At 37.2% G+C, this 27050-nt stretch overlaps 1 protein-coding gene across 1 annotated transcript in view; it reads right to left on the minus strand.

Annotated features, from left to right (window-relative positions):
* PINX1 (PIN2 (TERF1) interacting telomerase inhibitor 1) overlaps positions 1-27050 on the minus strand; it is a 103681-nt gene that overhangs the window by 51920 nt on the left and 24711 nt on the right. The window contains exons 5-6 of the mRNA XM_036750898.1: positions 24463-24555; positions 14578-14654 (exon numbers count right to left, since the gene is read on the minus strand). Coding sequence (XP_036606793.1) covers positions 14578-14654; positions 24463-24555 — 170 coding nt within the window. The remainder of the gene's footprint in view (positions 1-14577; positions 14655-24462; positions 24556-27050) is intronic.

Below are 27050 nucleotides of genomic sequence, written 5' to 3' on the forward strand. Positions count from 1 at the left end.
TCTCTGACTGTGCCTTCTGGGTCTCCCATGCTGGATCACTGTTCATATCCTACCGCCCAACTCTGGGCATTCTCCAAGGGTCTATCAGGAGTGCTTACCAGCTCCATGCCAGTTGTTCATCCATTATCTCTAAGCAGATGGCTCCTCAATCAATGTTATCAAGCCCAAATCCTGAGAATCTAGTTCTCATCACAGGCTCTCATCACTTCTTGCGTAACTATTCCAATAGCATTCTAATTGGTGTCCTTGCCTCTAGACTCTCCAATCTTTCCTCCACACAGACGCCAAAACTGATTTTCCTGAAGTTCAGTCAGAACATATCCCTCTTCTACTCCATAAACTCCAGAGGCTCCCTACAATTTATCTTTTCTACCTCACTGAACATCAGTGCTCTCTATAGACTCTGATCTTGCCAAAATGGCCTTCCCTCTGTCTCTCACGCATGGCACTCCTGTCTCTATGCTTCTGCAATGGCATTTCCCAAAGCCCGGAATATACTCCTCATTTCTGCCTTACGGAATCCCTCGCTTCCTTCAGGATGCAGGTCAAGCACCAACTTCCACATGAAATTTTCTCTGATCTTCCTCATCCTTTATCTGCCAATGCCCTCCTTCCTTAATCACCTTATTTATCTACTGTGCCTTCTTCCTCCAGCCACCTTTTATTTATTTTGTCTTTATTCCAGATATAGATACATATCATTCTTGATAGAATGAGAGTTCCTTGAAGGTAAGGATGGTTTCATTTGTTGTCTGTTTCCACAGAACCTAACATAATGCCCACAGTCAATGATTAAAAATGCTTATTAGTTGATTGTCCTGCATCATGAATAGCCTGTTGGACACCACCAAACAGATGTTCCATAGGTATCCCAAACTCAAAATATCAAAACTATACCCATACTTCTTCCATAAAGCTACCCTTTCTCAAAACCTACCTATCATTTTTGAGGGTACCAACATCCTTCAAGTCACTTAGGTTCATAACATCAAACTTCTCAACTTTTCTCCCTCTCCCATCTGCTATATGTGATCATCTGTCAAGTCATGTTGATTCCACTCCTAAAAACTTATCACATTTCCCTTTTCTTCACTTGCACTGCTACCACCTTAGATCAGCTCATTATCCCATTTTACTTGGACAAGTATAACAGCCTCCTATTAGTCTTCCTCCTCTCCCTCCTCAAACTTCCTAAAGCACAAGTGTGACTCCTGTTCAAAAGTTTTAGTGGCTCTTTCCAAACTGAGTAAAGACTCCTCTTTCAGTTTGATCATTTAAATGCACCTAATGATGTGAATCATTAGCTGATGTCTCTTCACCTTGTCCATAAGAAAACATGACAGAAGGTCAAATGCTTTGCCAAAATCTAAATAAACTACAGCTATAGTGAAACTCTGATTATTAATGTAGTAATCCTAGATTAAAAAAAGAAGTGGGGTTAGTCTGGCCTGACCTGTTCCCTATAATACAGCCACGTAGGCTCTTTCTTGGTGATTACCATTTCCTTTTCTAGCTATTTACTAAACATTCCTTTAATTATACATTCCAAAATTTTGCTAAGAATCAATCAAGTTCACTGACCCACAGTTTGTTGATTTCACTATCTTTCCTTTTTTGAAATTCAAGATACCTATTCTTTTTCAGTCCTATAGGATCTCTTCCATTCTCCAAAGTCTTTCAAATATCACAAATAGTTGCTTAGCAATCACATTCACCAGTTCTTTCAGTACTTTGGACTGAAGTTCACATGAGCATTGTGACTTGACCTCAAAAAGGACAGCTAGCTGCTCTCTTATGAACTCTCAATTTGTCATTATACTGAAATCAATTCCCTAGCCCGTTTTTGTTCTGTATCATTTCAAAGATCGTTCTCTTTGCTAGAAAAAATAGAAACCAAATAAGACTACAACATGGACACCAATGAATATAAAACACAGACAAAATAAGAAGATAGCATTAACAGCTCGGAGGGGTGGCTTGTACAAGGAGGGGAAGGGAAGAAGGAAAGGGAAATGGAATTCAAGAAAGGTCTCCTGTAGAAGAAGTACCAGGGCTATCCCTGGAAAAAAAAGTTAGTGATTCTAGAAGTAAGGAGAGACTGCGTTTCAGACATGGGAAACTAGCAAAAAAGACTAAAGGAAGAAGGTGGGGTGGTGTGTATGGGGAAGAGCCAGCAGGAGAGTGGGACTGAACAGAGAGGGCAAGGGAGTAAAGTATATGAAGTAAGACTGAGATGGTAGGTAGGCCTTAAATACCAGCCTAAGGTTTTTATATTTTAGGGGCAGCTGTGTGGCGGATGGATCACCAAGGTAAGAGACTGGAGAAAGGGAGAGTAATGAGGAGGCCACTGCAACAGTCCAGGTAAGACATGATAATGGCCAAAGTGGAGAGAAATGGAAGATGTGAGGAATGTGGAGGCAGAACTGACAATATTTGGCAACCTAATGAATATAAGGGTTGGGGGAAACCAAACATTCAAGGAGGTCCCCAAGGTTGCTAACCTCGGTGACCAGTAGGCTAGTGGTATCATCAAGAGAAATGAGGATATTTGGAGAAATTTTGAGTTTGGGTGGAAATATGAGTTCAGTTGTGGCAATACTGAATTTGAAATGCCTAAGAGACATCTAGGAGGTAAACTCTAATAGCCAGTTGGCAATAAAGGACTAATGGTAAAGAGAGAGAAATTATTTCTTTCTTCCTGCTGAGAATCATGTCTAGAACAAAAGCTCCTCTTGTTGGTTCCTCCATCTTTTGATGGATTACATTTTTATTAAGGCTGATCCATAAGTTATCCAGGTCCCCTATCACTAAGATAACATGCCTCCATGACAGGTTTATGATTTGTTTCCCAGATGCCAACTTCTTCTTTCTGTTCAGGTGGTCTAAACTACTCTGGTGTCAACATGGCTTCCAATTCTGACTCCACTGACCTTCATCCAAATGTTTTTCCATTATGCAAGCCTCTTCGAGTATGGACTTTCTTCACTTTGAGTATAACTTCTTAATGTATAATGATATGTTGTCCCTTCCCCTGGCTTTTATGTATCTTGTTCCTTTTGAATGAGGTATAACATTCCACTGGTATGTTCTAGTCATGGGTCCTATAACACCAAATTTCAGTGACAGATATAACATCCAATTTGCTTCCTTGAAACAGGAGCTCTAATTCATTTTGCTTGTTACCTGTACTTTGTGCATCCATTTATAGATAAGAGGCCAAAAGATTTATTATTAAATACATTCTTGAATTCCATTTTATGTGAGTTTCTGGGCAGATACAGTGAAGGACTGCTCATAGTTTAGATCTTTTCTCACTGTTCTTTCTGCATTGTAGCTACTTTTTAATGATACCTAAACTAGAGGCTATATGTAATTGTCTACCTAGATTCCTCCCCAATCTTACACCTTAAAGTCCTTCAGATTATGCTTGCAATACTTCAGGCAAATACATTCTTATGAGTTCTTGTTAGGTATACTCTTCCCCTGGCTAGAAGTTTTTCCTTCTTCTATTTTACACTGTGATTCAGAAATCCAATTGTTCTGGGACAGCATCTTTATAATTAGCTATTTACGTGTGCCCTTGTTTTGAAGCACTTGCCTCAAGCTAGCAGTGATGATTAAAATATTAAAATATTCACCTAAAGTCTTTGCTTTCTTGTCCAAGACTCTATATATTACTTCCAGCATTATCATTTTTGCCCAAGTAAATCACCAGGAGTAGGTAACAGCCATCAGGTTTGACAAGTCTTGGGAGGTTCTTGGTCAAGTCCTGGATCTGTGCCATGGGAAGAGATCACATCTCTATTACTATTATCAGGTCAACAAATATCTGCTTCAGTATCTCTCAGTATGGTGATATGGTTTTCAAAATACTCCATTTCTCTGATATAGTATCCAAAGAGCTTAATTAATTTCAATATGTCATGTTAACACATTTGAAAAGCAGAAATACAGTCAAAGGCTGTGAAATTAAGCAGCAAGTAGCTAAACATGAAAGAAGAGTTTTAGCCAAGGAAACACATGCAATCCAAACCAGATGTAGATGATACAGTCAATAACAAAAGCAACCTTAAATACAGAAGCACCCACAGGTGTTGCTGTTTCAACATCCTAGACTCCCACAGTTTCTGAAATTCTTAAGACATGAAATCACTTGACTGCTAGCAGTAAACTCTACCTTGGCAATGAGAAACGTAATGTCAATTCAGGCCAGCATCCACTATCATTACTATGAGCAATGTGCAGGAAAGCTTGGAAGGATTTCAATGTTGTTATGAGAGGTCAAGGGAATATAAAAGCCAAGCCATATCCTTTCCAACAGAGAATAGGAGCCAAAAGAGTTTATTTCAAATTAATCTGTTTAAAAGACCCACTTCCTTTGGCTATAAGGTCTTGCTATAACTAATACCAAAAGGTTTCTTAAGAACAATTATCTTGGGGGATGTTATAGGTGGACCTCAATTTAAGGAAACCCAATATATATAGACAATTCAGAGTTATACAAGATAAATTAGAAAGTGGCTTTGCTTTCAAAAGAATTCTTTGTTTTACAGAAGGATTTATTGTAGGATTTCTTTAAACATGGTTAGATTTATAGAAATTCAATTTATATATTACTTCTCAAGAACACATACACTGCCTAAAGCAAGATACAGTGAAGGACTGCCTATAGCTTAGATCTTTTATCATTCTTAGGAATACTGCCTACTGTCAATATAATAGCATTGTTTCAATGCTCCCAATGCAATGGTTTCTGGAATAAACAAACAGCAGCAAGGCAATATGTAATCAAGTGCTAACTGGTGCAATATAGATAATAAATGCTGTAGGAATCAGAAAAGAAAGATGAATGTGTGCCAGGATGGTTGAGAATGGCTTCATGGAGTGAATCATAACATTTTAAAGCTGCAAGGAACCATAAAAAGTGGGCTTTAATACAGATTTTTAAGAACAGGAAGACTCAGGGCATCTCAGGACAAAGAGAAAATACAACTTTGTTGCCCCAAAGTAAAGGTCACATTCTAAGGATGCTCAGACACCCAAATCATAACTATCTCATAACTATGCACATAAATAGGGCCAGCACTTCTTACTGGTACTTGGCAAGCCAGCTAGATAAAATGAACTAAATCTCTGGGCTTCTTTTTACTCTATTAATTTGTCTCAGTCATTCAGACATCATCAATACCTTATTTAAGAGCATTTTTTTTTCCTAATGAGGACCACTGATACCCAGGAAAAATGGCTATACACAAATAAAAAGTAACAAGGGGTTTCTCCCTAAAGAAATACTACAACAATCAACTAATTTTTCAAAAGAACAGGAACATAAACCAAAATTAATAAATGTAATAAATAAAAGTCTTGTTTCACATATAATTAAGTAAAAGACTGAGACAGAGAGGAGGTGAGAAAAGAAAGAGGAAAGGAGTGATAGTAGTGGGAATGGAAGAAAAGACACCTAAGAAAGAAAACTGAAAGGACAGGGTAGTTATGAGGTGAAGGCAGTAGTCAGGTTAAACTTCCTTAGTCAAACTCTGTCTCTGTCATACTCATCGCTTGCATTGATATTCAGTCAATTCTCATCACTTTTGAAGCTACAATTGGCCTGTTGTTTCTTCCTCTGTCTAGACCCTTCCCAAGACTCTTTTTCCTTCCCTCAAGAACATTCCTTTCTATCAAACACAACTACTGACAGATTATGTCAAACAGTGTATACAATGTCACCGATCTTTGAAAGCCAAGATTGGAAGTGGTGTGGCAAAGAAGATTGTGCTTGGAGTTAAGAAAATCTAGGTTTGAATCTTGCCTTAAACACTAGCTGTGAGGCCTGAGGCCTCACATTACCTCTATGAGCCTTAGTTTCTTCCCCTGGCAAAGGGGAATAATAATGAGGACCAAATGAAATAATGTATGTAAAAGTGCTCTGCAAACTATTTTAGCATTGTTTTCATTTACATTAATCACTGTGGGTTTTTTTCTGGGTTTGCTTTTTTTGCTTCCCATCAATTCACATTCATTATTTCTCATGGAAAAATAATATTCTATTGCATTAATATACTATAATTTGTTCATCCATCCTTCAATCAAGAAGTACCCATTTTGCTTCCAGTTTTTTATTGCTACAGATGGCGGCTATGAATATTTCTTCTAACATCCTAACTTTCTTAAGTTTTCTTTCTATCAAAGTATATGCCTAATAGTGAAATCACCTGGTCAAAAGATATGAACAATTCAGCAACTTCTCTTGCACAATTTAAAATTGTTTCTGATCTACTTTGCTGATCTACTATCAGTGTGGTAATATGTCTGACTTCCCAATACCCCTCCAACACTGACTATTTCCATCTTTTATCATCTTTGCCAATATAATGGATATGAGGTAAAATCTTATAATTGTTTAAGTTTGTATTTATTTTTCTTAGTAATAGTAACTTTTAGCACTTTGTCCTATGGTTGCTAAAAGTTTGGATTTCTTCTTTTGATATGAACATTTATCTATCGTGAAGACTTCAGGTTTTACATATTTGTGTAATTTCCCTATATATTTTGGATGCTGGACTTTAATCAGACATGTTTAAGAAAGCCTTCCCCGCCCCCCCCCCCCCTACTCAACAGGGTAGCCACAGCTCCCGGACTACTGTTTTGGGGTTTTTTGGTTTGTTTTACCAAAATTTAAGAATTTAATTGGGGAATGGCTGAATAAATTGTGTTATATGGATGTAATTTAATACTGCTGTGCTATAAGAAATAATAAGCAGGATGATTTCAGAAAAACCTGGAAAGACTTACATGAACTGATCCAAAATTAAGGGAGCAGAACACTGTACATGGTAACAGCAATACTGTATGATGATCAACTGTGAGTGACCTAGCTATTCTCAGCAATGCAATGATCCAAGACAATTCCAAAGGACTCATGATGAAAAATGCTATCCCCCTCCAGAGAAAGAACTGGAGTCTGAATGCAGATCGAAGCAGACTATTTCTCACTTTATTTTTTTTCATTTTCTTGTCTGTGTTTTCTTTCACACCATGATGAATATAGAAATATGTTTGCATGACTGCACAGGTATAACCTATCTTAAATTGTTTACTCTCTCAAAGAGGGGGGAAGGAAGGAAAAGAAAAAGAATTTGGAACTCAAAATTGAAAAAAAAAGAATGTTAAACATCGTTTTTACATGTAATTAGGGAAAAAAATAAAACATTATTTTTCAAAATTTCAGCAGCCCCTGGGAAAAAGACAGAAGGGAGAATTATTCTCCAGACTTTATCCGGAACAATATCCTTTAAGAAGCTATAAAGAAAGATGCTATCTGAATCCAGAGAAAGAACTGATAAATAGAAGTATGTATAAAATAACTGTACATATAAATATATATTTCTGTCTAATGGTAGCCATCTCCAGGGCAGGGATGTGGGGGAAGGAGGGAGGAAAAAAAGAAAAGAGAAAAGAAATTTACATGATAACTATTGTATTTTTGCAGGAAATAGCAAGTTATACATGGTAGATTTGCAGTTTCATGTACGATCATCTTTTTAACTGTATGTGTTATGGAAATGATTGTTTTGTTCTGTGAATCGAAAATAAAATGAATTTGTAATACAAAAATAAAAAAGAAGCTGCTTATATAGGATCAGATGAAATCAAACTAAGGACAGGAAAGTCCCCATAACTGATAAACAGAATGATGAATGTACTTGTATTATACCCTGAGTTATCAAGAAAAAAACTTAAAATTTTATTAAAGAGCTTCTGTTTCAGAAAAACAGATGGTTAAATTTTTAAAAGCTCTGGTATGTAAAGAGTAAGCTTCTGTTTATAAAATTCATTTATATTTTACATCACTGCCATTCTAGATAAACAAGCAATTGCTATATTGTAATTTGTTCATAATGTTTTAAAAACATATTGTTGAGTATTTTACATGTCTGTAAATCACATGGAGCTACATATAATATCTACCTTGCTTTGGTGGGGCAGATAACTGAAACCGGGACTAGCTTGAGGCAAAAAGGTCAAGCTATTCTTTGGCACTCTGACTTTATTGGCTTTCCTTTCCTCACTTCTATTTAAAAAATTAACAGAAATAAATTTTATGGGTGGCCTTATTCTAAACTATTTAAATGTACTGTAGGGTCACAGGATTTAAGACTAGATGTGACTCTGAAGCTCATTCCGTCCAAACTGCTCATTCTGGAAACAGAAAAACAGATGCCCAGAAGTTGTGATTTGCCCGAAGTCAGGCAGATAATAAGCAAGAATGCAAACTCGAGTCAAGTCCTCTGACTCCAAATCCAATGCTCTTTCCACTAAACCAAACTGCATATTGTACAATCCAATGCTTTTTTTCCTCAGTGTCTCAAACTTATCTTTAAACACGTCTCTACCTTCTTGCATTTGTTTTTTTTACTCTTTTTCTCCTCTCACATGCACTTGTCTCTGACCACCTTTAGTATCTTGCCATGGGTTCTGTGCTCTTTGGTGCTGTTGATGGAACCAATTCTAAAGTCAAGTATTTGCACCACTATTTAGTCCATATCTTGCTATCTTTTCATTAAGAATAAGAAATTTTGATCAAATGCTTTGCTAACCTGCAGGCAAGCTACAGCTACATATAGCATTGTTTTAATTTACCACTTTAGAACTATCAAAAAAAGGTAAATAATGTTAGTATAACACGAGTTGTTTCTGTTGAAGCCATGCTTTTGATAATTATTGCTTCCTTTGCTCAGTAACATTTCTTTAATAATCTAGTGTTAAAATCTTTACAACCGGTGTCTCTGATAAAGGCCTCATATCTAAAATATACAGGGAAATGAGCCAAATTTATAGGAATACAAGTCATTCTGCAATTGAGAAATGGTCAAAGGATATGAACAGGCAGTTTTCAGAGGAAGAAATTAAAGATATCTATAGTCATACGAAAAAATGCTCTAAATCACTATTCATTAGAAAAATGCAAATCAAAACAACTCTTAGGTACCACATCTCTCCTGTCAGATTGGCTAACATGTCAAAACAAGAAAATGACAAATGCTGGAGAAGATGTGGGAAAATTGGAACACTACTGCATTGTTGGTGGAGTTGTGAACTGATCCAACCATTCTGGAGAGCAATTTGGAACAATGCCCAAAGGGCTATACAAAGGGCTGTACAAAAACATTTATAGTAGCTCTTTTTGTAGTAGCAAAGAATTGGAAATCAAGGAGATACCCATCAATTGGGGAATGGCTAAACAAATTGTGGTATATGAATGTAATGGAATACTATTGTGCTACAAGAAATGTAAAGCAGAAGGACTTCATAAGAACCTGGAGAAACATATATGATCTGATGCTGAGTGAAGGGAGCAGAACCAGAAGAACATTGTACTCAACCACAGACACATTGCTTCTGTGATGACTAACTTTGATAGACTTGGCTCTTCTCAACAATGCAAGGTTCTAAGATAGCTCCAAAAGACTCATGATGGAAAAAGCTATGCACATCCAGAGAAAGAGTTATGGAGTCTGAATGCAGAGCAAGGCAAACTTTTTGCTCTTTTTTTTTTTTCCTTTTTCCTTCCTTTTTGGTTTCGTTTCTCCTTTCTCATGATTCATTTCATTGGTTATAATTCTTCTTTACAACTGGACTATTATGTAAATAAGTTCAATGTGAAGATATATGTAGAATCTACACTGGAGTACTACATGCCATCTTGGGGGGCTGGGGGGAGGGAGAGAAAATTTGGAACCCCAAAACTTGTAGAACTGAGTGTTGTAAACTAAAAATAAAAAATTTATTAAAAAAAAGATGGAAAAAATAATCTAGTGTTAGCACTCCTTGTGCTATACTTAGAGTACTATGCTTTTGCATTTATCTTATCTGTCCTTGCCTCCAACTTCTGCACATATCTTTTAAAAATGTTTGCTAGTAAGTTTTCTGTGCATCTACAATGGTCTCTTTCGATGACTTATTTTTTCTCCTCATCAAAACTGTTTCCTTTCCTGTCTTCAGAATTTCATTCTTGAGTTTCTTATTTCCTCTTCAGTTATTTCCCCCTAATCAATTTTAATCAATAGGATTGTGCCCATTCTTTCTCTAAATCCTCTGAAATCCAAAATTTAGGGTCCATGTCAGACTGAACCTAGCTTTTCCGTCCTCTATTACAAAGTCTAGGAGACAGTAATCACTTTTCCCCAAAACTTCCCATCATTTTCAGTTTAATAATCAAATCCATTCTTTCTTGTTTGTGAGAATTAGGTTCGCTGCAGAATTTTGAAGGAAGAAATTATGGATGAAAGAAGCCAAGAAGCAATTAGTTGCTCTGGTTTTGACAAAGAGAGGGAGAGTGAGCTCTGATAGATCTGAGAACCTTCACAGCCTCCAATATCATTACTCTGGCCTGTGACTTTTTTCCTTGAACTCCTCATCAATTTCTTATTTGTTTGCTAAGTCCTGTACAATCTCTCCATAACATCTCTTTCATCTGTCCTTTTATTTCCACCCATATCACCACTACCTTATTTTGGGTCCTGACCATCTCCCATCTCAACTTCCTATTTCTACTCTCCCCTTCTTCAATCTAATCTCTGCACAGCTACCAACATAACCTTCCTAAGGCACTGGTTTAACTATGTCACTTTCCTGCTCAAAATCCTTCAGTGATTCCCTACTGCCTCAAGGAAAAAAAAAAAAAAACTCATTAGTCCGGCATTTAATGCCTTCCACAATTTTACACAAATCATGTTTTTAAAGTCTATGTTCTAGCCAAAATCAGGTTTTCAGCATTTCATTTCTCACCCTCATGTATTTGCCTAAGCCAGTGCCCACGCCTAGAATGTACTCTCTCTTTATTTCAGCCTTTCAGAATCCTTATATATCTCCCCAGAGAACAACTGAAGTACCATCATGCCTAGGAAGCCTTTTCGGAGCCACCTGGGTGTCTCTGTCCTTTTTACTCCTGAACTTTAATTATGCTTACTGGTGAACAAATTGTAGATCCCCAATAGTATATTGGCTCCTTGTTTATTAAGGATGCTCTGTGGAAGGGACTGAGCTATGTACTATAGATATAAGATTAAAACCCATATATATAAAAAACAATTAAATATCTTTGTCCACCAGTGTCTAGACCTTGCAGGTAGGACCTTTAATAAGATTAATGGACTTATTAAGCACATTACATTTATTGTTTGCTGAACTGTCTTTTTTTTTTACATGTATATATAATTTCATTGGATAACATAGATCAGGGCTGTCCAACCTTATGTTTTTATTGAAACAAGAGACAATATATTTTGATTTGCCCTTTTAGTGAGAGCTCTGCAGTAGCTTGGCTGTTTACTAAAGCATTTATATAAATTTCTATGCTGGTAGGCTGGCGCATAAATCGGACTGCAGGCTGCATGCAGCCCACTGCAGCCGGCAGCTGCATTTTGGACAGTTCTGACATAGACTATATGTATATTCATAACATACATATATGTATGTATATAATAGTGAGTGTGTATGTATGAAAAAACATGGTAAGACTTCAACAATTCTAGCTTGCATTGTATTATGATGCACTTGGTCATTTACTGTATGGTCCACACCGTTGCCTTACTGCCCCAAAGACTGTCTTTGTCTCTAAATTGCAAGGTGGTTAAGTAAAAAGTACACTGGATTTCACTTCTGTTTTTGAACCTCAGCTCTGTGATATGACTCTTTCCATTGGTCCCTTCCAGCTAGATCTGAGGTTATGAGTATTTTTTGAGTTAAGATCTAAATTCTTTGAAGGTGTAGTTCAGTTCTGGGGAAGGAAAGAAAGATGAAATTATTAAGTACTTACTATGGACCAACCTTTTGAGATGACACCCCCTTCTATCCTCTGACATAGCCACCACTCTGGTGCAGGCCCTTTCTGAACTACTGCAATAGCCTGCTGCTGGGTCTGCCTGCCTCAACTCTCGCCCCACTCCAACCCATTGTCCACTCAGCCACTAAAGCAATTTTCCTAAAATACAGGTCCAACTATGTCACCTACTCTACTCAATAAACTCTAGTGGCTCCCTCCTACCCCTAAAAGCAAATACAAAATGCTCTCTTAGCCATTCAAAGCCCTTCATAATCTAGCCCCTCCTACCTTTCTAGTCTTACTAACTTTACTCCCCAACCTTGTACTCTTCAATCCAGTGAGTGACACTGGACTCCGTGAACAAGGCATTCTATCTCTCGGCTCTGGGATTTTTCTCTGGCTGTCTCCCGTGCCTGGAATACTCTTTTTCCTCTACTCTAACTACTGACTTCCCTGGCTTCCATTAAATCCCAACTAAAATCCTGCCTTCTACAGAAAGCTTTCCCTAATCTGTCTTAATTTCAGCACCTTCCTTCTGTTAATTATCTCCAATTTATCCTGTATATAGTTTGTTTGTATATATTTGTTTGCATTAGATTTTAAGCTCCTTGAGGGAAGGGACTGTCTTTTGCCTCTGTTTGTATCCCCAGAGCTAAGCACAGTATCTTGCATATAGAAGGTGCTTAATAAATGTTTATTGATTGACCTGTGCTAATACTTTACAAACATTATCTCATTTGATCCTCACAACACTAGGAATTAGATGCTATCACCCCATTTTACAGCTGAAGACAGATTAGACAGAGGTTAGGTGACTTGTCAAGAGTCATATAGTTAATCAGTATCTGAGGCTGAATTTGAATTCACATCTTTCTGACTCCAGGTCTAGTGTTCCATCCACTGTGCCATGGAGCTCCCTTAGCAGACATTTAATATATAGCTATTGATCACGTAAATGAATAAATCTTCCTTGCTAAAGATGTAGGAGTACTTTAACGGAAAAAAACAGCATTTATTTAAGGCCTACTGTGTATAAGATTAGAGTGACAATGTGGTGGTATGAGCGGAGAGCAGTTCTTCAGAGTCAGGAAGACCCAGTTTTAAGTCTTACCTCTGACAAATACTAACTATACAACCCTGGACAAGTCACTTGTCCTCTTAATGCCCCACGGTAACCCTCTAAGACTATAACCTGCACAATTGTTATAGATTTGCATTAGTAAAGGGAGTTTTCTCACTGGGAGTTCCTTATACCAATGAAATCCCAAATCAGGTCCAAAAATAATCCAATACTTAACTCAGCACCAGAGAAAGACTGGGGAAAAGAAGAGAAGGAATACAGTCCATGCCTGCACGGAGTTTACACCTAAGTAGATTTAGAGAAAAACGAGTTTTACATGTTATTTATAAATTTGGATCCTGTGCTTAGCTCTGGGGATACAAAACGAGGCAAAAGACAGTCCCTACCCACAAGGAGCTTACAATCTAAGGGAGACAATATACACACACACATATACACAAAACAACCTTTATACAGAATAAATAGAAAATAATCAACAGAAGGTCTTTTAATTATAAATACAAACATACACAATAGTTCTCTGACTAAAAAACTACTGAAGAACAGAAAACCAAGACATGACGAAAGGGATTACTCGAGTGCAAAAATCATCAAGACCTCCTTCTCTTAGCTCTGAATTACATAAGATATCCTTAACCATACTTCTAACTGGTAATTCAGAAGACCTTTAAGAGGATCTTAAAAGTAAGCAATAAGCACTCAGTATCTCATATATTATTTATGTCGGTTTATCTTCCTCTACTAAAAGTATAAGGATATGAAAATAAAGCAAAGAAATACTTTAGGTTGTTTTAAGAACATAAAAAGTACCTGCCAAGACTCAATTAGATGCCCCATGTGTTGTAACTTGGTTATCTCAGTCTTACAGTCTAGGCCAGGGCAGTCCGACCTTACGTTTTTATTGAAACAACAGACAATATATTTTGATTTGCCATTTTAGTGAGAGTTCTGTGGTAGCTCAGCTTAGTTTACTAAAGCATTTATGTAAATTTCTACGCCTGTAGGCAGGCAGCATAAATTGCAGTGGGAGCTGTAGATGGCCCGCAGGCCGCATTTTGGACAGCCCTGGTCTAGGCCATCTTCAGACAACTACTAAAACTTCCAATGCCAAAGAAAGGAAGAAAAAAATCTCAAATTCCCTCAGGATTCCTGAAACGATTAGATCCCAAACTTTACAAAATACTTTAAAGTCTGTATAGAAATACACTGGACCCAGGACCATAGGGAGGGTCTCTTCTGCACAGCTACAGAAATATGTGGCTTGTAGCCTGGATAAAACAAGTGGAACTTCTACTGCAGTATGATTCTACACAATACCGTAGCACTGTGTGTAGCTGGGGTAGATGTTCTTCTCACTCTGACTACACCAAAAGAAAGGATTCCTCTGTGGGTTTCAATGAACCAGCCAAACCAGAGGGAGAATTACATTCCATGAGTATTTTATGGAAGACAATATATGCCTACCAAGGAGGAAGATGATGATGAATACCACATGTAACATTTGGATAGAGCCTTTTCTAAAACAGGAGCTTTAGTGTAAAAATTTCCTTATTCACTTGGGTTCTCAGATCAGGGACAGAAAGAGATATCACATACACAAGAAAAGCTGAAAATCAAATCCTGAGGGACAAGACACAGGCCACCCAGTTACATGTAGAGCAATTCCAATTACCTTAGAAATCTCACTTTTTTGCCTTTTTCCAAAAATGCAATCCAGATCTGTTTTACTCCGAGAAGAAAGATCCTTTCCTGAAAAAGCGACATAATGGGTTTCATTTGTTTTTAACCAATCAACAAATGCACATTATGAAACTACTAAAATAAAGATGGCTTGTGAAAAGAAACAATACTAAAGACTTACCTTCTCTCTTTCACAGAAAATATAATAAAAACAACAAAATGAATTTAGCAAGAATTCAGAGAAGCATGGACTGACATCTATGAACTGAAAGTGAAGTAAACAAAACTAGGAAACAATATTCATGACCACAACAATGTAAAAATAAAGAATAATAAAACAAAACTAAACACAGTGTAATTATAATAACCAACATTAGACCTGGAAAAAGTTTGAGAAAATGTAACTCCTTCCATTTATTGAAGAGATGGGGAACTACAGGTATACGATATTCAAAATTATGGCAGACACAACTGATATACCAGTCAGTTTTGTTGAACTGCTTTTCCCTTTTCTTTTAAATTTATGTTACAGAGGATGGTTTGCAGATGAGATGTAAGGTATATTCAGAAATGTGACATAAAAATAAAAGGCATACTTTTTAAAAAAACCAAATAAATATGTTAGATCTAGATATGGCAAAAACCCAGAGTAGAAGCACCATGGTTATGAAATGAGCATAGGTCTAAGAAAAAACTCTTAATTCTGAATGCAGGGAAGCAATTAATTTTTAAATTTTATATTCTGAACTTAACAAATCAAAAAAAGAACATTTCTCTCTCTCTGTCTGTGCATGTATATGTGAACACAAAAAGAGGATTGTATATAAAACCATGAATCACCATTTCATTCAGATTGCCTTAAAAAAAAAAAACTATCTTAATTCCCCATGTTTCTTTCAAAATTGTCCTCCCTGTCTGTGCTTCCTTCTAAATTTTCTGGGTTCCCTTCTATACATTAAAAAATGTTTCAGTGGCTCTTCTGGGGAATTATTATTGCTAACCACCTTATTCCCAATCATTCCCCAATTAAAAAGAAAAAGGGAAAAAAAATAACCCGTGTCAAATAATGATATTAAAGCAAAATAAATCCACATTGTGGCTGTGTTCAAAATGTTATGTCTCTTTCTGCACCCTGAAACTATAACCTCTCCATGAGAAGGTAGATAACATGCTTCATCACAGGTCTTTTGGAGACATGGCCAGTCAATGCATTGGTCAAGAGTTGTTTAGGTTATTTCACTTTTCTTTATAACGCTGTTGTCCTTGTATAAACTGTTCTCCTGGTTTTGCTCCATTTTACATCAGTTCATATTACCCAGGATTCTCTGAAATTATCTTTCATCATTTCTTACAATGCAGTATTAGAATCCATTCGTGTGTGCGTACCTATGTGCTCGAGCTCCTTTGTCCGTCTTAAATGAGTGAAGTTCATCGGATGTCTACTTCTCTCCTTCCTTCATGTTTGTACACCTTTCTCACACACCCCAATTATGAGAAATACTAAGTACCATCCCTCCTTCTTTCTCTTTTCTACACTAGTTTATTCCTCCTTCTATTCTCTCTTCTCTTTCCCTTCTTCAAAACCCTCAGAACATAACCAACCCATCCCCAGGTCCTCTTTTTCTTATTTAACTCCCTCAATACCCTCTGAAGACATAAAGGTTCTGAAAGGACACTTGCTTCTTCTATCATTATTAATGGTCAGCAATCACACAGCACCTAACAGTTTACAAAGCACTTTACAAATATTATCTCATTTGATCCTCACAACAACCTTAAGAGATAAGTAGTATTATTATCTCCATTTTACAGATGAGGAAACTGAGGGTGACATATTTAATGACTTGCCCAGGGTCACACAGCTAATAAGTGGCAGAAGCTGGATTTGAATGTTAACACTACATCACTATAGTGCCCTTTCCAATTATTCAAATAAATTCATCTTTCTTGGCTTCTTTGATTCTTGAGTTTGTACTTCCAAGTTCCTATTTAGTCTTTTTATCAGAGATGCTTGAAAGTCCTATGTTCCATTAAAGATCCATTTCTTTCCCCTTGTAGGATTATCCTTGGCTTTGCAGGATGTTCTTGGTTTTAAGTTTCTCTTTTGACTTATGGAACACTGTACTACAAGACCTCCTCTAATTTACCACAGAAGCTTTTGAATATTATGTTCCAGATTACTGCTGCTCCTTAGTACTCTTAACTGCTTCTTTCTGGATGCTGATAGTATTTTTTTTTAATGTGAGAACTCTAGATTTTGGCAACATTCCTTAAGCTTTTCCTTTTAGATTTTTCTTTCAGGAGGTGACTAACGGATCAATTAACTGATTTATTAAATGCTTCCAAGTAAGTGTGTTTTGGGTTTCTAATTTTCCTTAGCTACACACGACAACATGAAAAACCTGTATTTCTTAGTAGAGATCTACCTCCAGTACTCAGGAAATCATAGAGACCTCCTAGCTAATAAAACATATAATTTTAAATTTGTAATAAAACTGCATTTCAGCCACTCAAAAAAAAATCCTGCTCTAGTGCCTCAAAGTGGTATCTCAAGAAGAATGATCCTAATTTACATTCTACTTCTCTGGAATGGCTTCAAGAACAGTTCTGGGGGCCGACTGTGATTGCCTTGCAAGGACCAACCTAGTTAAGTATGGAGGGGGCTTCGTCGTGAATAAGTTAGCCGTTAGGTGATGAAATCTTTGGGCACTATAACCCATTACACAAATAAAAACACAACAGTTCCCTCAGTTTTGTGCATCTCCCTCTGGCTTTTGCAGAGGGGGTAGAGAAATGGTGAAAAAGTGAGCATAGACTGTTAGGAATGACAAGTTTTTTTTCACTGTCCATAAATACAAGCTGTGCTACTGCTACTCTAAAAGTGAGATTCTTTTCCAATAACCAGTGAGTTGACATAATATTAGCTACCATACTATTAGAGGAACTGAATTATGTCAATATTGATATTCTTGCTATAAAAGAAACCAGAAAAAATAAATTAGTTGCAGAAAAATGGAAAGATGGTTTACAGGTTCTCCTTAAAGAGGTGAAGTGAGAGAGGTGGTCTAGGGCAATGGAAGTAGCGGTAGATTTGGGATCAGAAGACTTGGTTAAAACTCCACCTCTACCATACACCTGTGTATCCTTTTTGTTTTTTAATAAGCTTTCTTATACTTCCAGCTGGGGGAAGATAGGGAGATCAAGTCTCAAAAAGCAACAGCAGCAGGTTGAGAATATGTAAGACCTTGGGGTATGAGGAGAAAAAGAAATCATTTATTTGGCATTTAAGTCAGAAATGAATTTTCATTCTCACAGATAGCCTGCAGTTAAACTATTCCTAACTCGTGTAACTTAGGTTTCCTAGAAGCAACTTACTTGGCAAAATGAAACCAAGATTTAGGATGTTCCAGTTTGCTAATTACCTTTGGGACATTCACATACTGCATTAACCAGTGACTTCATAAAGTTAGCGCTTACTTTGTGCCAGGAATTGTGCAAAGCACTTTACAATAATTACCTCATTTGATTCTCACAGCAACCTTGGGAGTTAGGTACTATTACTATCCTGTTTAACAGAAAGGAATCTGAAGCAAAAAAAGGTTAAGTGACTTGCCCAGAGTCACAAGGTTGTTAAGTGTCTGTAATTGACTTTGAACTCAAGTCTTTCGGGGTCCAGGCTCAGCGTTCTATGCACAATGGCGCCACCTAGCCGCCCCCAGAAATAAATCCCTTCTTTTTAGGACAATGTAGGCCATAGTTGTATTTTCAATGTTGTGACTGATATGATGTATGGTACTGCATGTTTTTAGGGATTCAGTTTCTACTTCAATAAAACAAAGATGATCAAGTAATTAACATCTGCTCCTCACATACTTTTTGAAAGGGATGAAAATTTCTACAAAAAATGCAAATTATAATCTTCTACAAGAACTGATCTCAAAAGAAAGGCTAGTTACCTTGAACTAAGAAAGGCTGGTTGAAGGCAGAGGCCACATTTCTCAAACAAGAAGCCAGGATGTGAATACAACACATATCAAAAATAAATCTGAAAATCCAAGGGAAACCCATCCCAAACTGCACAAAGTGAATATCCAATGGTTTCTAGAGTTTTGGGGGCGAATTCTTGTAATAGAATAGAATTTTGATCCTTTAATGAAATTCATCTCCTCGGTGTAATAAACTGATACTACATCCAAACAAACGATGAATATGAAAAACTAGAGAAATACAAGATAATGTGTATGAATTGATGCAGAGTGGAATAAGCAAAACCAGGAAAACAATACAATGATCACAACAAATAGAAAAAAAACCTAAACATAGCCTCATTATATTGTTCAAACTTGACCCCAGAAAAGAGTTGAGAAAATGTGCATCCCTCCCTTCTTAATAGAGATAAGGAAATATGTGTGTGTGTGTGTGTGTGTGTGTGTGTGTGTGAAATATTAACAAACTGTCAAATACAGTCTGAACTATGTTCTTTATCTTGTTATAAGGTAAGAGTAGCCACAGCCAGATGGCTGGGGAGGAGAGGTGAAGAGCAATATGTTGAGAAATTAAAGTGATGTTAAAACAAAAGGCATCAATAAAAGATTTTTTTTTTAAGAAAAGAAAGCAAGGAAAGGTATAATACATTTTAGAAAAAATTAGATTGAAAATGGTTAAGATTATATATTTTTAAAAGTTTGGCACTTAGATAAGCTTCAATTATCTAAAAAATTCACTTAAGTAGAACCTGAATACTCAAGTATTTTCCAGCAATGTGAATAACTGAAGTATCACTATACTTTGTTTGAGAAAATAAGCAAAAGGCAGGGTTGCTGTGACAAAGGGAAAAAATGCTATCTTTAAAAACCAGCACATCAGGAATAATAAGACCAACGAAGAAGATCTGGGACCAAAGAAAGATGGGCTTCCTAACAGATGATGATGAAGAGAGCAACATTAACTGACATTTGTATAAGACGTTAAAGTGGGCAAAGTACTTTTAATTATTACCTCATTCGAGCCCCACAACAATCCTGTGAAGGAGGTACTCAAGGAATTATGATTATATACAACCAGTCAGTGTGGGAGGCAGGACTTGTGCCAAGGGCTCCCTTACTCCAAGTTGATCCATTCTGAAGGTACACAGCCTTTCTCAAAAATGGTATAGTTCATATTATTTTAAAAATTAACTAAATAAAACCTACAATGTTACAACGGAAAAATTAAGTGTCAAAAAATTAGGGAAGGTAAAAGTTATACTTAAATAATGGAGAGGAATTCATAGTGCTATAAAAATCAGAAGATCAAGAAACCTCACCTAGTTTGACCCAGAGGTGTCATACATGATGCCCCTGTTGACTGTCACAATTCCTGAGTGTGGCCTGAACCAGATTAAAATGTAATTTGGAAATATTTAACAAAATTTTAAAAATAGAATAAAATATAGATAACATTACATTTTAGAACTAAGTCAATATGTGGCCTGCAATATATAGATCATTTCTATTTGAGTTTAACAGCACTGATATAACCACTTATTTCACAACTGAGGAAACCAGAACCAGGTAGGTTAAATGATTTGCCCTAGGTCATACTGGTATTAAGCTTCAGAAGCAGGATAAGCCAGTGCTTTCTCCACTACATCACCACTGGCTTGCATTTCTGGACTAGCAGGCTACATAATCAACACAGATCAAATATTTCACGGTTAGTTTCCTTTTCTTTCAGAAGCAAAATACCATAAATTGTCACAATACAGTAGAGCAAAAATTAATTGCCATTCTGAGCTCATTTACAGACACATCAAAAACTTCCGTTTATATGAGGTGTCCTCTTCGGTACCTTCCAACCTGCCCAAATTAATAGTTTTTCTGTCACTGGATAGACAGGTCACAGAATATGTCCTTCAAATTAAAAAAAAAATTGTTGACATGCTTATTACTCCACTTTGGGGTTACTTTTTGAAAAAGATCTTCTTTTAAACCAATGAAATGAGTTACTTAAAAAAACAACTGGGCAGCAAGGTGGCACAATGGATAGAGCACCAGCCCTTGAGTCAAGAGGAGCTAAATACAAATCCGGCTTCAGATTCTTACTAGCTATGTGAACCTGGGCAAGTCACTTAACCCCAACTGCCTCAAAACAAAACAAAATAAAAACTAGCTAAGTATGCAATTTATTGTTTCAGATAAGTCCAAGGGGTATGACAAAAAGGCATTTAAAAATTAAGGGCTAAAACCCTTATAGAAAAACCATGTATACACACATACATATGCAAGAAACCAATTCACTAAAACAAAACAGCATAAAAATGTTGTTAAAGTTTTTTTCACTGTTCACACAGTCTTCCTGGCCTTTGCTAGTTTCTTTGTCTTAACTACCATTAATCTTGCCCAACAGTGGGGCAAGGTGAATTATTTATTCCCACAGGAGTAAAAAACATGGACTAAACACTCTTAGATTCACATTCTTAAAAAGCCAAATATATTTATGAAAATCAGATCATTTTTGATGAATCTTCTCCTTGTACCCTTCTTTCAAGGTTAGAGTTAGAAGTTAGAAAAGACCTTAAAGATGATCACATCTGACCAAGTCATTTTAAGAGCTAGGAAACCGAGGCCAACAGAGATTAAGCAATTTACCTAAAACTATACAGCAAGTCAGTGGCACTGCCAGGTTCAGAGGTCATACAATTATTCTAAGAATATCAAAGCTGGAAGGGACCTTAAAGATGATCTGACAGTACAATGACCTCATTTTAAAGATGAGGAAACTAGGGCCCCAAAAAGTAAAGCAACTTGCCCAAAGGTCACACAGGTACTAGGTGGCAAAGACGGGATTCAACTCCCTAGGCACTCGTTTATAGATTACATAGCTTGGAGAAACTTCCCTGGGAACTTCTGTAAAGGTTTCTGATAAAGAGGTGCACAAAATCACATAGTAAAAGGGAATTCTGCTTGTAAAAGCGAAAGAATGAAGGTTCAAAGGAGACAGCTGATAAAATACCAAAGGGGATAGATAACAGATGAACAGTCTAAGACTTCGACTCTAAGTGTTACATTGTTACTCTACCCAAATTAAAAGGATCTTCAGAGACTTTCAGCAAAGGATTTAATGAAAGACATGGCCAACAGCCTCAATTTATGAAAGTTATGATCCACACTTGAGGGAGGAGTAGGAAGGTGCAGTCATCCAAATGAACGAATGAATAATGCATTTATTAAGCGTTTACTACGTGCAAAGTACTGAGGATATAAATGGAAAAGGAAGACAGTCTCTGCTCTAAAGGAAGTCACATTTTAATAGGGGAAATATGTATGGAAGGTTTCAGCTGCAAGTCAGAAGGAAAAGTCCCATGGTTCTTAGGGTGCAGAGAAGTTAATGTTTCTTCATTAATGTCATTTCCACTGATGTAATAATATTGATTTCTTGTGTTGAACTATCTGGCAGTACCAAGGACTTTCAGAGCAAGAACTCTGCTTTCCAAGTCTCCAGTAGCTATGGCTTTGGCACCTAAAGGATGGCACCCAGGATGACAGTTAAGGGCACTGGGCTGCACACATTGCTGTTTCCAAGACTCTTGGGTTCAGGGACCCATGCTGTTCTGAGGGGAGATGGTGGCTGTGGCAGTGGTAGTGGTTCAACCCACCTGGAAACACGCTAGGCACCCCATGCTTCAGCTGGGTGGGCTTGCCTGTCTGTGGGTGGCAGCTGGTTGGCTGTTGGTAAGGATGGCTGGCCCCTTCTCCAAAGGAGTTGCTTCCCCAGGTATCACATAAAGGAAATGTTATCGATAGCCCTTGCTTCTCCACTTCTCCTCACCCAATGGTACTTTTCTGCTTGTATGTTACCATTTGGTCATGCCTTAGTATTTGGCAGCTTACTTCTACTTCCAGGAGTTAGGTATCTGCTCCACATAAGGCCAGGATTTCAACTTCTCAATGTGGGTCTACCATCTAGTGGTGAAGTACAGCATTATAGGAATTCAGTGTCAGTAAACATGGGGAGAAAAAGATGGTGTTTTCTAATCATTGAGTATCTGAATGTCATGGTTCCAAAAAATATACTGTGGTAAAAGGCAGGGAATGACTTTATTAACATTGTATGAAACTTCGAAGACAATTAAAATACCACTAGGGTTTACAAAGATAAATTCTCTTTACCATAATAGAAAATTATCCCCACAAAACACTAGTTAAAATTAAGAAGTGACTTATCCAAAGTTACTATATATGTTTTTTAAAAAACCAGAATGAGGAAGAACTCTGAAAAACAAGCAAATTTAAATGGGAAGTGAATGCTACAAAATTCAAAATTATGATGACCAAGTTTGGCCTTAAAGAAAAGATATAAGAAGGTACCTCCCTCCTCCTTTCTTTGCAGAGGTGAATGACACTGTATATAGCGTCAGACTTTTTTAGAAGTGTTTTGTTAGTTTCATAGAACTTTTCCCTTTCTTTTTTTCAAAATTTAAAGTACAGCTCTTTAGGAGAGATGAGGGAAGGATACAGAGAAAAAGCGAAGTGATGTAAAAACAAAAAATACCAATGAAAATGTATATTACAATTTTTTTAATTAAATAGGAAGAGGTGAAGCCAAGATGGCAGAGGAGAGACAGCAACCCAGCTGAACCCTAAATGTGCAACATTCCCATCCAAACACCTTTAAAATGTTGGCTTTTAGTATAAAGTACATACTTATAATGGTGCTGGGAATTTTTTTTATCTATTTTTATCTATTCACTTTAGGATTTTTATCAAGAATGCTTCTGCATCTATTAATATCTCCTTTTTAAAAAAGATTTTAGACACATATGTTTTATTAGATCGATAGTCTCTCTGATGCTGAAACAGCCTTGTATGTTTGATATAAACTTTTCTGGGTCATGATGAATCATTTTCTTTATTCTACTAGCTGATATTTTACTTAATATTTTTGCATCTATGTTCTTCAACAAAAATGGTCTACAATTTTTGTTTTTAGTGTTATCTTTATCTGATTTTACAACTGGTGCCATATTTGCCCCATAAAAGGTATTGGGTAATTTTCCAATCTTTATTAATATTTATGAACGATCTATGTGCGGAACATTTGGATCCTTCGAATGTTTGAAAGAATGCCACTGTGAAACAACCTAGATCAAATCTTCCCACTTCCTAATTTTTTGATGCCTTGTTTGTTCCTCTAAAACTGATCTAATAAAATTATTCATTTCTAAAAAATAAATACATAAAATGGGAAGAAGCTAAGTTTTCATCTTTAATTATTTTGTGACTTGTGTGAACAAGATCACTGTCTTGAATCAACAGACTAAGACAAAGACACTTAAATTCTATCAGAATCATAGAAGGGATATCAGGTGATGAAGTTCAACCCCTAGTCAAACAGAAATTCCATCTGCAACAGCCCCAACACTGAGCCTCTACCCAAGTCCTCCAGTGATGGAGAACACAAAGCAGCCTAGTTTTAACCATTTTAGGAAGATTTTCTTTATGTAGATAAAACCTGGCTCTCCCTCAACTTCTTACTGTTTCTATGTTCATCCTCTGGGGCCAAGCAGAACAAAAAGCCCAACCTCAACTTCACAGGATAGCCCTTCAAAGACTTAAAACGGCTATCATTCTATCCCTCACCCACTTAAGTCTTCTCTTTTCTAGGCTACATTTTACCAGTTCCCTTAAGATGCTTCTAATTTGATATGCTTTCTAGTCTTCTCACTTTTCTGGCTGCTCTGCACTGGACTATTTCAAATTGTCAACGTTTTTGCCCAAAATGTAGTATCCAGAACTGTATCTCACTTGGTCATAGACTTTCCAAGCCATCCATAACAATTCTGTTATGTTCAGATAATTATACATTGTCATCATGGAAACAATATGTTTATTCTTACCCTTTGTAAATTTTGTATAGTGAACACGTCTTTTGGAGGACTTTGACTTCTCTTCAAGGCTAAAGGATTTTTTCTCCTTGTTACCTGGAAAATCTAAAATAGAGATAGAAAAGTTCAATAAGTATCATGTCGCAGAACCCACAAAATAGCAGAAGGAAGCAAGGATCCACCCCAGGACAGCCTGGATGGTCGCTGGATGAGGTCTATTGCGCACAGAACCGAGGGGAGCGGAGCTCAGCGTGGGAGGCAGCAGGACCAGCCAGACCAGGAGCCGGGCAGGACAGGCCCTAGCACCCTGAATCAGTGAGCTGTGGCAGTTACCAGATTTCTCAACCCACAAACACCAAAGACAACAGAGAAGGTTAGTGGGAAAAGCTGTAGGGGACAGAGTTTGCAGTTCGGCCACCGCCCTGGGGGCAGCGGGGGAGATGCAGCTACAGAACTACAACTGCAGTTACTTCCGGTCCCAGGCCCATGTGGTGGGAGGAATTAAGTGGCAGATCAGAGCAGGAATACAGAGCCTGCTGAAGATTTGCGTCAGGTGCGGTTGGTGGTTCTTGAGGAAGGAAGAGTGCTGGGGTGGCAGAGCTGGCTGTATAGAAATAGCTCTGAAATCAACGGCACATCCCCTCAAGCTTGGAACAAAGTACTCTTTGCTCTACAAGCAGTCATACCCCACTGAAAAACTCAAGGGTCAAGTAAGTTGGCTGGGAACATGGCCAGGCAGCAAAAATGCACCCACATTCAGTCTCAGACTTTGGAATCCTTCTTTGGTGACAAAGAAGACCAAAACATACAGCCTGAAGAAGTCAACAAAGTGCAAGAGCCTACACCAAAAGCCTCCAAGAAAAACATGAACTGGTCTCAGGCCATGGAAGAGCTCAAAAAGGAGTTGGAAAAGCAAGTTAGAGAAGTAGAGGAAAAATTGGGAAGAGAAATGAGGAGACAAGAAAACCATGAAAAACAAGTCAATGGCTTGCTAAAGGAGACCCAAAAAAATACTGAAAATAATACTGAAGAAAACAACACTTTAAAAAATAGACTAACTCAAATGGCAAAAGAGCTCCAAAAAGCCAATGAAGAGAAGAAGCCTTGAAAGGCAGAATTAGCCAAATGGAAAAGGAGGTCCAAAAGACCACTGAAGAAAATACTACCTTAAAAATGAGACTGGAGCAAGTGGAAGCTAGTGACTTGATGAGAAATCAAGGTATTATAAAACAGAACCAAAGGAATGAAAAAATGGAAGACAATGTGAAATATCTCATTGGAAAAACCACTGACCTAGAAAATAGATCCAAAAGAGATAATTTAAAAATCATTGGACTACCTAAAAGCCATGATCAAAAACAGAGCCTAGATATCATCTTTCAAGAGATTATCAAGGAGAACTACCCTGATATTCTAGAGCCAGAGGGTAAAACAGAAATTGAAAGAATCCACAGATCGCCTCCTCAAATAGATCCCAAAAAGAAAACTCCTAGGAACATTGTCGCCAAATTCCAGAGCTCCCAGGTCAAGGAGAAAATACTGCAAGCAGCCAGAAAGAAACAATTTGAATATTGTGGAAAAACAATCAGGATAACACAGGATCTGGCAGCTTCCACATTAAGGGACTGAAGGGCTTGGAATGTGATATTCCGGAGGTCAATGGAGCTAGGATTAAAACCAAGAATCACCTACCCAGCAAAAGTGAGTATCATACTCCAAGGCAAAATATGGATTTTCAATAAAATAGAGGACTTTCAAGCTTTCTCAGTGAAAAGACCAGAGCTGAATAGAAAATTTGACTTTCAGACACAAGAATCAAGAGAAGCATGAAAAGGTAAACAAGAAGGAGAAATCATAAGGGACTTACTAAAGTTGAACTGTTTTGTTTTACATGCCTACATAGAAAGATGATGTGTATGATTCATGAGACCTCAATATCATAGTGGCTGAAAGGAATATGCAAATATATATACATATATATGTGTGTGTGTGTGTGTGTGTGTGTATATACATATATATACATATGTGTGTGTCTTTATATATACACACACACACAAAGGGCACAGGGTGAGTTGAATATGAAGGGATAATATCTTTAAAAAATCAATTTAAGGGATAAAAGAGGAATATATGGAGAAAGGGAGAGATAGAATGGGGTAAATTATCTCGCATAGAAGTGGCAAGAAAAAGTGGTTCTGTAGGAAGAGAAGAGGGGGCAGGTGAGGGGGAATGAGTAAATCTTGCTCTCATCGGATTTGACCTGAGGAGGGAATACCATACACACTCAATTGGGTATCTTACCCCACAGGAAAGAAGGAGGAAGAAGATAAAAAAAGGAGGGATGATAGAAGGGAGGGCACACGGGGGGAGGAGGTGATCAAAAACAAACATTTTCGAAAAGGGACAGGGTCAAGAGAGAAAATTCAATAAAGGGGGATAGGTTAGGAAGGAGCAAAACATAGTTAATCTTTCACAACATGAGTATTGTGGAAGGGTTTTACATAATGATACGCACGTGGCCTATGTTGAATTGCTTGCTTTCTTAGGGAGGGTGGGTGGGGAGGGAAAAGAGGAGAGAATTTGGAATTCAAAGTTTTAAA

The sequence above is a fragment of the Trichosurus vulpecula genome, chromosome 3, assembly GCF_011100635.1.
Source record: "Trichosurus vulpecula isolate mTriVul1 chromosome 3, mTriVul1.pri, whole genome shotgun sequence".
NCBI classification, from domain to species: domain Eukaryota; kingdom Metazoa; phylum Chordata; class Mammalia; order Diprotodontia; family Phalangeridae; genus Trichosurus; species Trichosurus vulpecula.